The sequence below is a fragment of the Hirsutella rhossiliensis genome (assembly GCF_020360975.1).
Source record: "Hirsutella rhossiliensis strain HR02 chromosome Unknown scaffold00004, whole genome shotgun sequence".
Taxonomy (NCBI): Eukaryota; Fungi; Ascomycota; class Sordariomycetes; order Hypocreales; family Ophiocordycipitaceae; genus Hirsutella; species Hirsutella rhossiliensis.
The window spans coordinates 2,513,959-2,526,582 of NW_025408670.1; the positions used below are offsets into that span (position 1 = coordinate 2,513,959).

At 60.7% G+C, this 12,624-nt stretch overlaps 7 protein-coding genes across 7 annotated transcripts; 4 read left to right on the forward strand and 3 right to left on the reverse strand.

The window, feature by feature from the left end:
• Positions 1–323: 323 nt before the first annotated feature.
• Positions 324–1,463, reverse strand: HRG_04458 (GCN5-related N acetyltransferase; the record flags this gene model as incomplete). The annotated part of the gene is made up of 1 exon (XM_044862929.1): positions 324–1,463. The coding sequence occupies one exon, from the start codon at positions 1,461–1,463 to the stop codon at positions 324–326; it is 1,140 nt and encodes a 379-aa protein (XP_044721543.1).
• A 1,635-nt stretch (positions 1,464–3,098) lies between these two features.
• HRG_04459 (helix-turn-helix domain-containing protein) lies at positions 3,099–4,341 on the forward strand (the record flags this gene model as incomplete). Its single annotated transcript, XM_044862930.1, has 2 exons — positions 3,099–3,167; positions 3,286–4,341. The coding sequence occupies 2 exons, from the start codon at positions 3,099–3,101 to the stop codon at positions 4,339–4,341; spliced, it is 1,125 nt and encodes a 374-aa protein (XP_044721544.1).
• A 711-nt stretch (positions 4,342–5,052) lies between these two features.
• HRG_04460 (cyclophilin type peptidyl-prolyl cis-trans isomerase/CLD domain-containing protein) lies at positions 5,053–5,608 on the reverse strand (the record flags this gene model as incomplete). Its single annotated transcript, XM_044862931.1, has 2 exons — positions 5,053–5,508; positions 5,576–5,608. 2 exons carry the CDS (start codon positions 5,606–5,608, stop codon positions 5,053–5,055), a joined length of 489 nt encoding a protein of 162 aa, XP_044721545.1.
• Positions 5,609–6,183: 575 nt separating this feature from the next.
• HRG_04461 (signal peptide peptidase domain-containing protein) lies at positions 6,184–8,030 on the forward strand (the record flags this gene model as incomplete). Its single annotated transcript, XM_044862932.1, has 2 exons — positions 6,184–7,130; positions 7,202–8,030. The coding sequence occupies 2 exons, from the start codon at positions 6,184–6,186 to the stop codon at positions 8,028–8,030; spliced, it is 1,776 nt and encodes a 591-aa protein (XP_044721546.1).
• An 828-nt stretch (positions 8,031–8,858) lies between these two features.
• Positions 8,859–9,425, forward strand: HRG_04462 (uncharacterized protein; the record flags this gene model as incomplete). The annotated part of the gene is made up of 1 exon (XM_044862933.1): positions 8,859–9,425. The coding sequence occupies one exon, from the start codon at positions 8,859–8,861 to the stop codon at positions 9,423–9,425; it is 567 nt and encodes a 188-aa protein (XP_044721547.1).
• Positions 9,426–10,006: 581 nt separating this feature from the next.
• On the forward strand, positions 10,007–11,066 carry HRG_04463 (4'-phosphopantetheinyl transferase superfamily domain-containing protein; the record flags this gene model as incomplete). Its single annotated transcript, XM_044862934.1, has 2 exons — positions 10,007–10,120; positions 10,206–11,066. The coding sequence occupies 2 exons, from the start codon at positions 10,007–10,009 to the stop codon at positions 11,064–11,066; spliced, it is 975 nt and encodes a 324-aa protein (XP_044721548.1).
• A 280-nt stretch (positions 11,067–11,346) lies between these two features.
• Positions 11,347–12,298, reverse strand: HRG_04464 (dienelactone hydrolase family domain-containing protein; the record flags this gene model as incomplete). The annotated part of the gene is made up of 4 exons (XM_044862935.1): positions 11,347–11,676; positions 11,755–11,902; positions 11,954–12,125; positions 12,181–12,298. The coding sequence occupies 4 exons, from the start codon at positions 12,296–12,298 to the stop codon at positions 11,347–11,349; spliced, it is 768 nt and encodes a 255-aa protein (XP_044721549.1).
• Between the last annotated feature and the right edge of the window lie 326 nt (positions 12,299–12,624).

The following is a 12,624-nucleotide window of genomic DNA, read 5'->3' on the forward strand; positions in this document are numbered from 1 at the left end:
TGTGTGCATGCCGTTTCCCCCCATGTTTGTACTAGATTCAATCGTACTTTGGTAATGATTATCACGGCCGAAGCGGTACTCGGCTGCTGCATTTGCCTCTTGTTGCGTCGCCGTGGGACGCATGGCGCACGAGATGCAATTTTACTCTGATGTCGGTGTCTAAAGATTGCGTGGGCAACCCAAGACAGGGTCTATACACGATAGGCTGTCTATGCAAAAAAGAAATCTGTCCTCTGCCCTCTTGGTACTGTCCGTCCTCTATTTTGGTACCCGTCTTGACTCTTGTTCACTATCCGTAAGCCCTCGGGCACCCCATTCCCGTCTTAGTTGCCAAACGCCGCAGCAGGGTATGACCGGTCTCTCTTCTTGCGCGCCGTTGAGCTGCTTCTTGAGCTGGCGCCAGATGTAGGCTCGCTGTCGATCCTGCGTGGCGGCGCGAGAAGACCCGGGGCCATGTCCGTCGGGAGATCGTTCCACTCGGTGTCGGGTCGTTGGTTCTGGAACGATTGCCCCATCGAGGAAGCCAGCGAAGGGGTGCTGGTGCCGCTCTTAGATGGCGGCGGACCTCCCGGGGACGTTGACGCAGATTCCAGGTTCATGACGGCTGCCGTGGTGCCTAATGCTGGGCGGGGTGGTGCTGGCGAGGCCGAGGGCGGCAAGGGCAGCGAGCCTCGCACCGAGGCGCCGACCAAGCGCTGGACCAGCCAGGCCGAATCCGGGCGCAGCTTCAGATAGTAGCCCGGGATGGGAAGCTCCTGGCGCTTGAAGCCCCGGCCATTGTACCAGTGCAGGCCCTCGTCGTTTTCCGTCCACACATGGGCGGTGACGGTCCTCACGTCGAGATTGGGGTCGGACACGGCAGTCGCAATGACGTTTTCGAGGGCTGCGCTGATCAAGCCCATACCGCGATAGGGCGAGAGTAGGCATAGGGACTGGATGTAGAGGTTGTGCGGCGCGGCGGGCGCGGAGTCGCCGGCAGGCTCGACGCGGCAGACGACGCCGCCGACAACCTTGGGCTCGTCGGCGTCGTGGGCCCAGGTGATGACGCGGGAGAAGCGGCCGGATTCGGAGGGGCAGACGGCGCGCTGGTAGAAGGAGTCGGGGTAGCTGACGGGCAGCAAGAGGGCGTTGATGCGACGCAGGGCGACGGCGTCGGCGTCGGACATGAGCCGGACGCAGGCTTCGCGGGGCAGGTTGGCGGGGGGGGGCGGAAGCGGCGCATCGACGCAGGGTTGCGGCGGAGCAGCGGCGGCGGCGGCGGGCGATTGGTGCTGCGGAGGAGGACCCGGGGCCGGAGCGGCAGGGGGCGAGGCGGACGGAGGAGGCGGAAGAGGAGGTCTGCTGCTGCTGGCGGGAGTGTCGCGAGACGAGGGTGGAGGAGGGGCGTATTTGGGGCTTTTTGCCTGGAAAAACGAGCGGATGGAGAGCTGGGCCGGAGGTGCTTTGCTGGAGGGTAAGGACATGGCGACAGCCGAGACAAGGGAGCGACAAAGGAGGATAGGGAAAGAAGGGTTGAGTTGAAGCGGGAGCGATGGAGAGGAGGAGGGAGAGGAAGAGAAAGAGGGCGTTGGAATGCTGGACAGGTGTTAGTGGTGGCCATGGACGGTCGCAGCGGGTGTTGGGTTCCCTGGAGTTGTCCTGTACCGAGCTAAAAATATAGTTAGTACCTGGTCGTTGGGCGAATCTGGCGCTTCTCAGCCAGTACCCAGCGGGCTGCACTACGGAGTACCCAGCAGGCAGCCGATGGAGGCTGCCGGTGGCACGCAATCGTGGGGCATTGGGGGACGAGGCTGGCTCTGGCAACGGTCAAGAGCATGGACCAGCCGTTCTCGGCTCTGTACAGCTACCTCGAGGCTGGCACGGGTATCGAGGGCCCTGGCCGAAGACATCTTGGGCCAAGGCGATGCAGGTCCCAGCATGACATTCTACTACGTACTCCGTAGGTATGTATGTACAGTATGTAGAATGGCATCTGTTAATTACCTCGGCTGCTTGTTCTTTCACATTGAGTTTGCCCATACAGAGCATCTTGGTTTGTAATTTTCCGAGCGCATTTGATTTGCTTCCCTATTGTCCCCCTCCCCCCCTTGGTGCCGCATTGGCAAGCCCATTCATTCACCTATTGTCCATATCGAAAAGCATTTCCAAAGATGGTCATGCATCCGTCCGATCCAATGTACAAGCAGGCAGCCTACCACATTGGGACCCTCGGTGGGCTCCGAGGCAGGTTGGCAGGCCCTGTGATGCCCGCTGCAGCAAAGGCCCCCTGTACCAAGATCGCTAGGCGCAGCTGCTGCATGAAGGGTGGTGACGTCTGGCCAGATCGCCTTGCTTTAAATCCAGGGGTCGGAGTCTTTTCTTCCTATTTCTTCCTATTCCTGCCGTGGCATTTGCTTTTTCCCCCGTCCATGTTTCCCTGGCTTCCGTGCAGAGGAAAAAAGGGGGCGACCCAAGAGGAAGGAGAAAATGCCCGGCCTTCGGGCTGCCTCGGAGCCTCCTAGACTCCCCTAGAGCGGCTAGCCTGCCTTCAGCCACTGCTCTTTGCAGCATCAGCCTCTCTCTCCACTCTCAAGTGACAGCACGACAATTGTTGCATCAGCGATAATTAGGCAGGCAGGCAAATGCTGGAAGTGCCGAGGAGGGACCAGAAAAAACCCTCCGTCGACTTATTTAGTTACCCTTGGTCATTTCAGCTGCAACAACTTGCCCTTGCGCCGAGTTGCCACCGCGACAAACCGCGACAAATCGACGGGGCCGATACCCAAGCACCTCGGTTTCCGCCTCTCCAGCACCTCCATCCAGCAACTCCTCCATCCAGCACCTCCATCCAGCACCTTCAGTCCCCTATCCACCGAGTTCACTGACGCAACACCCACCACCACCCTCCTTTATCCACCAGCCCATTGGCGCTGCCTTTCCCTGTCAGATTCCCCCGGCCAATACCTTAATTCCACCCTGTCACCTGGGCCAGGCCGGCATCACCTCACACGACTTTAGTTACACTCGACCAAAGCTTCGGCCTCTCACCCACCCAGCATTCCTGATCTGTCTTCCACCCGAGGGGAGGGCCGTCCTCTCTGGCAGGGCACGAAACCGCCATGAATTCTCCCACGGGGCGGGCCGGCCTCATCCGCGCTCGTGACGATGCCGGCAACGTCGACAAGCTGGTAAGTTGTCCCGAACCCTGTTGCCGTCGGCCTCGCTTGCGTTGCCCGCCGCCGTCGGGCGCTGGCCATTGTCGACCATGGGCTGACATGGGCTCGTTTTGATTTCACTGCCATTCAGGCCCACGCCGTGCTCGACGACGTGCTCTACAACGTCATTTCGGATCTCTTGATGAAGGCACACCGCGACGAGAAGACGGCAAGGGCCAACACGGCCGCCATCCGAGTCGAGAAGCTGGCCTCGGACGCCTCTGAGACGTCGACGCCCGACTCGAAACCCGACCTTCGCGTCGAAACCGACGCCGCCGTCTACGAGGACGGCAAGGTTCTCCTCAAGGGCAACCCCCTCCAGACCACAAACGACATCCTCTGTCCCAAATGCCACCTGCCACGACTGCTCCACCCGACCGATGGCAAGGGGGCTCGGAAACCCGATCCCGCCGTCGCCTACTGCAAGAAGCACCCTTACATAGAGAAGCCGGGATGCGACATTTACGGCCAGAGCTGGGTCGCGCCGGGCCCGGGGAGGGGCAAGAAGAAAAAGGACATGGAGAAGAAGGGCGACGGCACCGACTCGCCTGCTCCCGAGCAACGCCCCCCCAATGTGCTCTCGTTCCCCTCGGCCACCTGCAGCAAGTGCAAGCGCTGCATTCTCGTCACGCGACTGAACAACCACATGGGCTCGTGCATCGGCAACAGTGGCCGAAACGCAAGCCGCGCGGCGGCCCAAAAGCTCAACAATGGCGGTTCCCAGCACGACTCGACGCCTCCGTCGTCGCAAAAGGCCACGCCGGCGCCAGGTTCTCGAGCCTCGAGCCCTAGGAAACGAGACGCTAGCGACGACGAGGCAGACTCGGACAACAGTCACAGGAAGAAGAAGTTCAAGTCCAACTCTACGGCCATGACCAAAAAGGTCATCATCAAAGCCAAGCCGTCGCTCAAGAAGGAAAAGACAAAGGGCGCGTCCCACCTGAGCAAGGAACAGAAGATGGATGCCTCGGATGGGCCCAACCTCGGGCCCAACAAGTCGAAGCCGGCCAAGGACGGAAGTCCGCTGAAAAAGGTCAAGGCTGCCAAGCCCGTCACGAGCTCGCCAATGTCCAAGAACGGGCGAGAAGCGGATGGGGAGTCAGAGTCGTCGGGCACTCTATCGTCCCCGCCGGCCGGCCCCAAATAATCATCATTGCCATGCCTCGTCCGATGCCGTCGTGTACTAGTCGGACTCGATGAATTGGCGTGGGGTGGAGGGCCTGGCTTGGCTCCTCGGCTAGGGTTGCATTTTCTTCCCAGGCGTCAACGGGGGCTTTTTATTCCCTCTTTTTGTTTCTTGTTCTCCTTCATTTTCCTCTTCCTCTGGGAGATGGAAAGAGGCTGGCGTCTTTGACGAAGCAGATCTACGTGACCTATCCGCCTGTGTCCTAGGATTGGATACAGGAGAGAGAAGGGTGCAGTTACCATCGTCGAAGAGAACATGCGTGCTGACTTGCGTCGACGGTCCCCTTTGCACTTTACAGATTTGCGTGTATTATTTCCAAGTCACTCAGCGCATCGGATGAGCGGCGGAATTTGGCTATAAAAAGGCGAGAGGGGGGGCCATAGCATCCACGGACGGCAAACAGGAGCCACGGCGTTTTGGGTGTAGAGGATTCTGAGGCTTTGCACCATGGGGATGAATACATAGAGCATCCGACGATTGCCTCGAGAATTTGATGAATGAGTCGATGATGTAATGTGACCCATGGCAGTTCTATACACTGAAAGATGGCCTATGACCTGGGTTACAAAGTCTAGCAAAGCCAATATGCGTTCATGTCCAACAAGACGGTGGAAACGCCAACAACACCTCAACGCCGCGCGATGGAGCGCGCCCTCCCGCTCGCCTGGACCGCTACTCGCCGTCGTCGGCCTCGGGCACACGCGCGCGCACAATCTTGACGTCCTCGACGGGGCGGTCCTCGGGCCCCGTGGGCACGAGTCCCATCCTCTTGACGGTGCCGAGCCCCTTCTTGACCCTGCCAAAGATGGTGTGCTTGCCGTCGAGCCAGGGGGTCGGGGCGAGGGTGAGGAAGAACTGGGAGCCGTTTGTGTTGGGCCCCGCGTTGGCCATGCTGAGGACACCGGCGCCGGTGTGCTTGAGGTCCGGGTCGATTTCGTCGTCGAACTTGTCGCCGTAGATGGAGGCGCCGCCGCGGCCGGTGCCCGTGGGGTCGCCGCCCTGGGCCATGAAGTTGGGGATGATGCGGTGGAAGACGGTGGCGTCGTAGTAGCCGCGGCGGACGAGGGTGGTGAAGTTGGTGCACGTCTTGGGGGCGTGCGAGGTGTAGAGCTCGAGGGTGATGGTGCCCTGGAGGGGGGGCGGATGCAAAGGTTAGCAGCTTGGACGGACAGCAGAGAGGAGGGTGTCGGCGTGCCATGGTGGTCTCCAAGATGACCTCGGTCGCCATTCTTGGCAGTAATTGCCCTCTGGAGGGAAGTCTATCGATTGGGCCTATCCGTCACCGTCTCTACAAGACATAAGGTGCGTACGCAGGGACAGAGCACAGTGGGACCATTTTCGCGGGTCGGCATGGACGAGGCTGAGAGGTTTGGCGACGAGAAATTGCCCAGCCCTGTCCGGCCACGCCCCGCAGCCCCTCTGTGGCCACTGGCGCCATTGGCCCTGTTGTTCCAGGGGATGGCGAGTGGATCTCCCCGCTAAATGTGTGAGAAAGGACCCCTGCGGCGAGCTGCGGAATAGCGCCGGGCTTGGTGGGGTAGTAGGTACTTGACAGCCTGTCCAACGTTAAGCGACTTCATAGCATCTTCGTTTCTGTTGTTCATTCTGATCGAAGAAAAGACTCGTTGCTTTATTATCTTGACCTTGGCTCTCTTCGAAAGTCCGCCTAGTCCAGCTCATACTCGAATCTCGCCCGGGTCAGGCAATGATGCTCCATCGAGGCCCTTGACAACTGCCCATTTCCTGCGGTTTCCGCGATCACCACCACAGGTCCGGGCCATCACCACAACACGTTACAGCACCATGTCTGCCGAGCCGACACCCCTGAGCCCCGGCGGCGGCGTCCTCGACGGCGTCAACGCCACCTTCAACGGCACCGCGTCTGCGCCCGGCTTGGCCTCCATCCAGGACCTCGGCTTCATGCTGCTCGAGCTGAAGCTGCTAGCCGGCGCCCTCGGCATCATCTACCTCGGATCCCACGCCGCCCTGCGTCGCCCGCCCTCGGCCTCGCCCGCCAAGGGCAAAAAGGCCGGGCGGAAAGGGGACGGTGACGACGACGACGACGACGACGACGACGACGAGCGCTTCTCGCAGGGCCTGGAGCCGACTGACGCCATCATGTTCCCCCTCCTCGCCGCGGCCATGCTCGTGGGCCTGTACTACCTGATCCAGTGGCTCAAGGACCCGTCCATGCTCAACAAGATCCTGCGCTGGTACATGTCCACCATGGCTATTGCGAGCCTGCTGACCCTGTATGCGCATGCCATGGAGCTGGGCACTTCGCTCGTCTTTCCGCGGTACTGGCGCGCCCGCGACGGGTCGCTGCGCAGAGCCGATCAAGGGGCAAGGGCCGTGGCCGTCTGCGACCATGTCGGCAACGTCGTCGGCCAACCCAACCCAGAGGCGAGTCCATTTCCTGGACCGCTGACCCTGCTGGCCCGCTCAGGTCGGGCAAGAAAGGCGGCGTGGGAAGTACGCGGCCTGTTGACCCGGCACTGGGTCATCAGGTTCTTCATGCACGGCGTGGGCGACGAAAAGGCCAAGATTAGGTTTGCTCACATGATGGCTTTGCTCTTGTCCCTTGCGACGGCTCTCGTCTACTCCTCGACCATGTCCCCCTTTCTGTCCAACATGCTGGGATATGGCATGTGCTATGGATCCTTTCTCATTCTCTCGCCCACCGACTTCTTGACATCATCTCTTGTGCTTGTCGCACTCTTTTTCTACGACATCGTCATGGTGTTTTATACGTGAGTTGTCCGCCTTGCGTGCGGCTGTGTACGCTCATAAAGGCATGGGCATGGCTAACCACAGTCGCCAGGCCGTACATGATTACTGTCGCCACCAAGCTTGAAGTCCCCATCAAGCTCACCTTTGAGGCAGCTTCGAGAAAGAGCATGCTGGGCCTGGGGGACATTGTCATTCCAGGCATGGTCATTGCATGGGCTCTCCGGCTTGACCTCTGGATCCATTACATGCGAAGGGTCAAGTACGAGTCGACCGAGCTGACGATTATGGAAAGGGATGCCGCCTCTGGCCAGGTGGTGTCCCGAAGCGAGACCAAGCACAAGGAGGTCAAGGCTCGCTACGTCAACGTCAAGGGCAAGTGGGGAGATGCGTTGTGGGCCCGTGGTGCTCTGTTCCTCTCGCAGCCGCCGCAGCTCCCCGCCGAGCTGGGGGCAGCCTGGTTCCGAAAGCCGTACTTTTACGCAGCCATGACGGGATACGCATTGGGCATGGTGTGTACGCTGGCGATGCTACTCATCTTCAAGCAAGGCCAGCCGGCGTTGCTGTACCTGGTCCCGGGCGTGCTTGGCTCGCTGGTGGTCACGGCGCTGGCACGGGGCGAGATGAAGGACGTCTGGAGATACACCGAGGACGGCAGCCTGGACACCATGGATGTCGTGGTGGACCTCGATGGCGAGGGAAAGGCCATCAAGACGGTGGGTAAGCTCGAAAACGGAGTCGTCGACACGACAAAGGACAAGAAGGGAGATGGCAAGGAGTGTCCCGACAAGGCGGACGACAAGGTCAAGGATGATGAGTCCGCCTCGAAATCGAGAAAGGGAGGTGGCGCAGGAAAGAAAGGCCATCAGGTCTTTTTGTTGTCGCTCGAGGCGCCTGCCGACGAAGAGGACGACGACGCCTAGAGCGGCTGCTTACGGCGCTCTCTTGGGAATCGAAGCCATGTACCAGATTAATGTTGCAATCGTGAGTTTGGTGCGCTTGCTGTGTGAAATACGTCAGAGAGAGCTACCCACGGTCCACGTCCCGCCTACCTTGTCGTCCCTTGCTGAACTCTTAAACCATGCTGGCGCAGGTGGAGTCGCTCTCTTTTCCAAACCAGGCACCAGTCTTGGCCGCGTGAGGGCTCATAAGCATTAACCTTTTGTCGTCGTAAAGTCTGGGGGAGAAGAGTCACTGGTCCGCCGCCGGATGCTCAAGGTTCGTGCCTGGCGACGGAAGGGCAAAGTCAGAGCGCCACCGACGATGCCAGAGAGGCAGTCCGCGGCAAGAGGGGAAGGAGGGGAAGCATATAAGGGCCCATGGGGGAAACTGTTGCTTTTCTGGCGCTGGAGTTTAGGTTGCGCCATGATGGGCAAGCGTGTAGACAGGCGTGTAGGCCGACGTGAAGGCAGTCGTGCAGACTTGGAACAGCCCGCCCTTTATCTTGCCTGGCCAATGAGGAAAATCGCCGCCGGTGCGGTTAGAGTTGCCTTTCCACCTCAGTGTGGTTGATGGGCCGCTTTCCAGTCTCCCACGAACTCTTTTCCTAAGCACGACGCCTCTTACTGATTCACGGCCGGGAACCTTTGCTATTGTCAGTCATTTATACGCGCCTACCCCCCAGGTCTTGGGTGGCTTTGTGTTCCTCCTTTGTTCATCAATCATCAATCCAACTTCTACCGTCTTTGTCTGGCATCACTACACACTTGCACAGCCGCACCAACACGACGAACAAAATTACAGAAAGCACAATGCTGGTACAAATACCTCACTCCGCCGCGTCCCCGACGCTGTCCCCCTCAAGGCCCAAGAGAGCCAGGGAGGAGTCGGAGCAGGGGGCTCCTGGGCCGAGCTCGCCGCGTCCAATCAAGCGAGCCCGCAGCGAGGAGGCGCAAGAGGGCGATGCCGCCCCCGGTGATGCCTGGGCTCCCGCCGAGATCGAGGTAGACATGGATTACGACCCGTCGTCCCCGGGGATCAAAGTCGAGCTTGAGGACGAGCCGATGTACGACGTGGAGCAGGGGCCAGAAGAGGCCGACCAGGCCATGCCCGATGTGGCGCCCCACGAGCCGGCGCCCCAGACCTGCGATGACTGGGCGGTCGGCTGGGTTAGCCCCGAAATGGACCTCCCTATGCTCGAGCTTGGCCCAGAGCCGTGGGTGATATCCCTGTATGAGCAGATGATGGGCAAGGAGCAATCCATCTGCGAGCTGGAGTATCCGCAGCCGCTGATGATGGATCCGATCCACGAGATGGGGGCCTGGAACCTGCGGCCCGACGACGAGCTTTCCGACGAGATAAGGAGAGCCTGGCCATGATGTCGCGCGTTGGGGGGAGGTGAGGAGGGGGGGTTGAGTGTCGTTCATATTCTGTTTCGACTTGTTTATTATTCTTATAATTTGGATACACGGCGTCTGTACATTGGAACTGGCATGTTTATGAGGCAGGCAATAAGATACCCGGGGAGTTTTGGAATGATACCGAGCGTCTTGAGCCCGCTTCCTTCTTGATGCTGGTGACAACACTTGCGCTGACTTTCGGTATTCTACCGGTGAGGGCGAAAGTAGATGATGGCTCGGGCGGACCTCTGAGGTCGTATCGGCTCGCAAAGACGAGATTGGGGAGAAAATGTGAGAATGGCTCGTCGTTGTAGGGACGAGGTTGCCACGTGCGGCTCGTCGCGGGAGACTCGGGACATTTCCGCTTCAACCAAGGGCCCCCGTCCAATCACAGACGGGCCTCATCACCCACCACCCATTCTCACTCTCACTCGCTCACTCACTCACACACTCATCCTCGCGCTCACCACCTCGCGCTCTCACCTACACATGAGGGTCCCAGCCTCACCGAGGCGAAACTGATTCCTTCGCTTCTCCGCCGCCCGACCACGACGCCGGCAATGAGCGGCCAGGCTGCGCCGGCGACGGGCCGCATGACGGTGCTCAAGTGGGTGCTCGACACGCGGCCGCTGTGGCCCGAGGCCAAGCAGACCAAGGACCTGACGACGACGACGGTGCGTCCCGGGCTTCATCCGCCGCCGCTCTTCTCTTCCCTTCATTCACTCGAGCTTGCTGACCCTGGTGGTCCCCGCCGCGCAGGCCGCCCGCGCCCTCGCCCTGCTCAACGCCCAGGAGCGCGACCAGGTGCTGCGCTTCTACTTCGTCAAGGACGCCAAGCTGGCCCTCGGCTCCGCGCTGCTCAAGCGCCTGGCCATCAGCCGCCACGCCGGCGTGGCCTGGGACGACGCCGGCGGCTGGACGCGCGACGCCCGCACCAAGCCCGTCTTCCGCCGCCCGCGCGACGGCGCCGAGCCGCTGCTCTTCAACGTCTCGCACCAGGCGGGCCTCGTCGTCCTCGTCGGCATCCACCACCGCCCCGCCGACCATGAGGGCCACGTCGCCATCGGCGTCGACGTCGTCTGTCCCGCCGAGCGCCGCGAGCGCGACCTGTCCACCATTGCCGCCGAGGGCTGGGCGCGCTACGTCGCCGTCCACGACGACGTCTTCTGCCCCGCCGAGGCCGCGCGCCTCGTGGCCTTGCCGCGGCTCCTCGCCGCCGCCGCCGACGACGACCGCCTCCTGGCTTACTTTTACACCCTGTGGTGCCTGCGCGAGGCCTACATCAAGATGACGGGCGACGCCCTCCTCGCCCCCTGGCTGCGCGAGCTCGACCTGCGCTACTTTGCCCCGCCGGGCCAGTCGCCGCCCGAGGACCGCGCCCTCGAGATTTGGTTCCGCGGCCAGCGCGTCGACGACGTGCACATGCGTCTCGAGGCGCTGCTCGATGGCTACGTGATATGCACCGCCGTTCGCTGCGGTCAAGACCATCGCACCGACGTCGAGGCCCAGGTTGCTCAGCCCGCTGCTCACCTGAATTTGGATGAGATTCTGGCCGAGGCTGAGGCGGCCAGGGCCCCTCGTGTTGGCGAGGGGGGTGCCGGGCCGCCTGGGCGGCGATAGACTCGGGAGCGGCAGAGTAGATTTATTAACGAGCCATTGGTGCAGAGCGACTGTCGGCGGCCCTGATGTGCCACTATCCCGCACCGCAATGAGATGACAGGCACTGGAGCTGTTTTCTGTATTTGTTCTTGCTCTTTTAATGATTTTATACTTTCCCCAGACGGCCGGCATGCCTAGATCAAACTGGTTACGTTTACACAGTGCAACCACAAATCACATCATGTTTCTTTTGAAGGGGGCTGCTGTTTTCCCCTACGCATTTTCCTGGCTCTTCCTGGTCTCAAAAGTGCCTTGAGAAAAATTCCAAGAGAGTCTTGTAGCCGCGCTCATACTCGTGCTTGACGCGATCGTCGCTCAAGTCGGCGCGGGCAGCCATCCACCCATGGATCTGGTCGGGGAAGATTTCGACGTATTTGGGCACCTTGAGGGCATCCTCAAACTTCTTGACATCCTCCTTGGACTCCTCCTTGGAAGCTAGCAGGATCATGGGGACCTTGATGCCGTCGGCGTCGGCGGGGTCGACCATGGCCGGGTGCACCGAGGCGGCGACGGAGAAGGGGTTGCTGTCGGCCTTGACCGAGAGGGCGACGACCTTGCCGCCCCAGCACATCTATGTTGGTGGAAGTGGCGTCAGCGGACTCTGGGACGTGTGTCTGGATGGAGAGGGACGGGGACGGGGAGAACGTACGCCAAGTATGCCCAGCTTGGAGATGGAAGAGTTCTTGGCCCTGACGGCCTTGACGTAGTCAGGGATGTAGCCGGCAATCTTGGGAGGCGGAAATGTGCCAAAGAATTCGCCGAGCTTTTTCTGCTTGTCCTCGTTGTCCGGGGGGTACCTGTGGTGGGTGATCAGCCAAGGGCATGGGACCGATCGGGCCGAGACTCACCACTCGATGGGGCAGGGCTTGCCCTTGAACCAGTCGGGGATCAAGACCCTGTACTTTTGCTTGTCGTCGCCGTAGGCCAAGATGTCTGCGCCCTGGAGCGTCTGCTCAAAGTAGCCGAAGATGTCGAAGATGAGGACAATGGCCTTGCTGGCGTCGGCGGGACCCGTGACATCTGAAGCTGGTCAACGGTGCTTTGATGAGCCGCGCTCTTCATCAGAGGGCCGTACACGTCTTGTAGCCGCCAATTTCCTCGTAGCTGCCCTTGGCCTTGTATCCCTTGGAGATGACGGGCGGGATGTTGCAGCAGGCCTGGCTGTGGCCATGGGAGGCCGGCATGGTCGACATGGGGGGCAGTGAGGCGCGTAAGGATCGGACGCGGCGATGGCGCAGGCTGATTGTGTAGAGAGTGGCGGAACTGCGGCTGTACAGCACTGGTCGTAGGAGAGGAGAGGTGATTCGGAAACGCGGTGCAATCATGAGCCGCGAGATTGGAGGGGTTGATGCCTCATGGCCGAGGGTGGGGAGAGCTTTCGAGCTGTCGCCCCGCCCCCACTGTGGAATTTAGGTGGTGACGTAGTCTTGTCGCAGTCACTGGCAACTCACAGCAGCTGCTGACTCATCAAGACAGGCTGCGCCGTCGGTGATTGCACAAGAATCACGTCAACCATCCA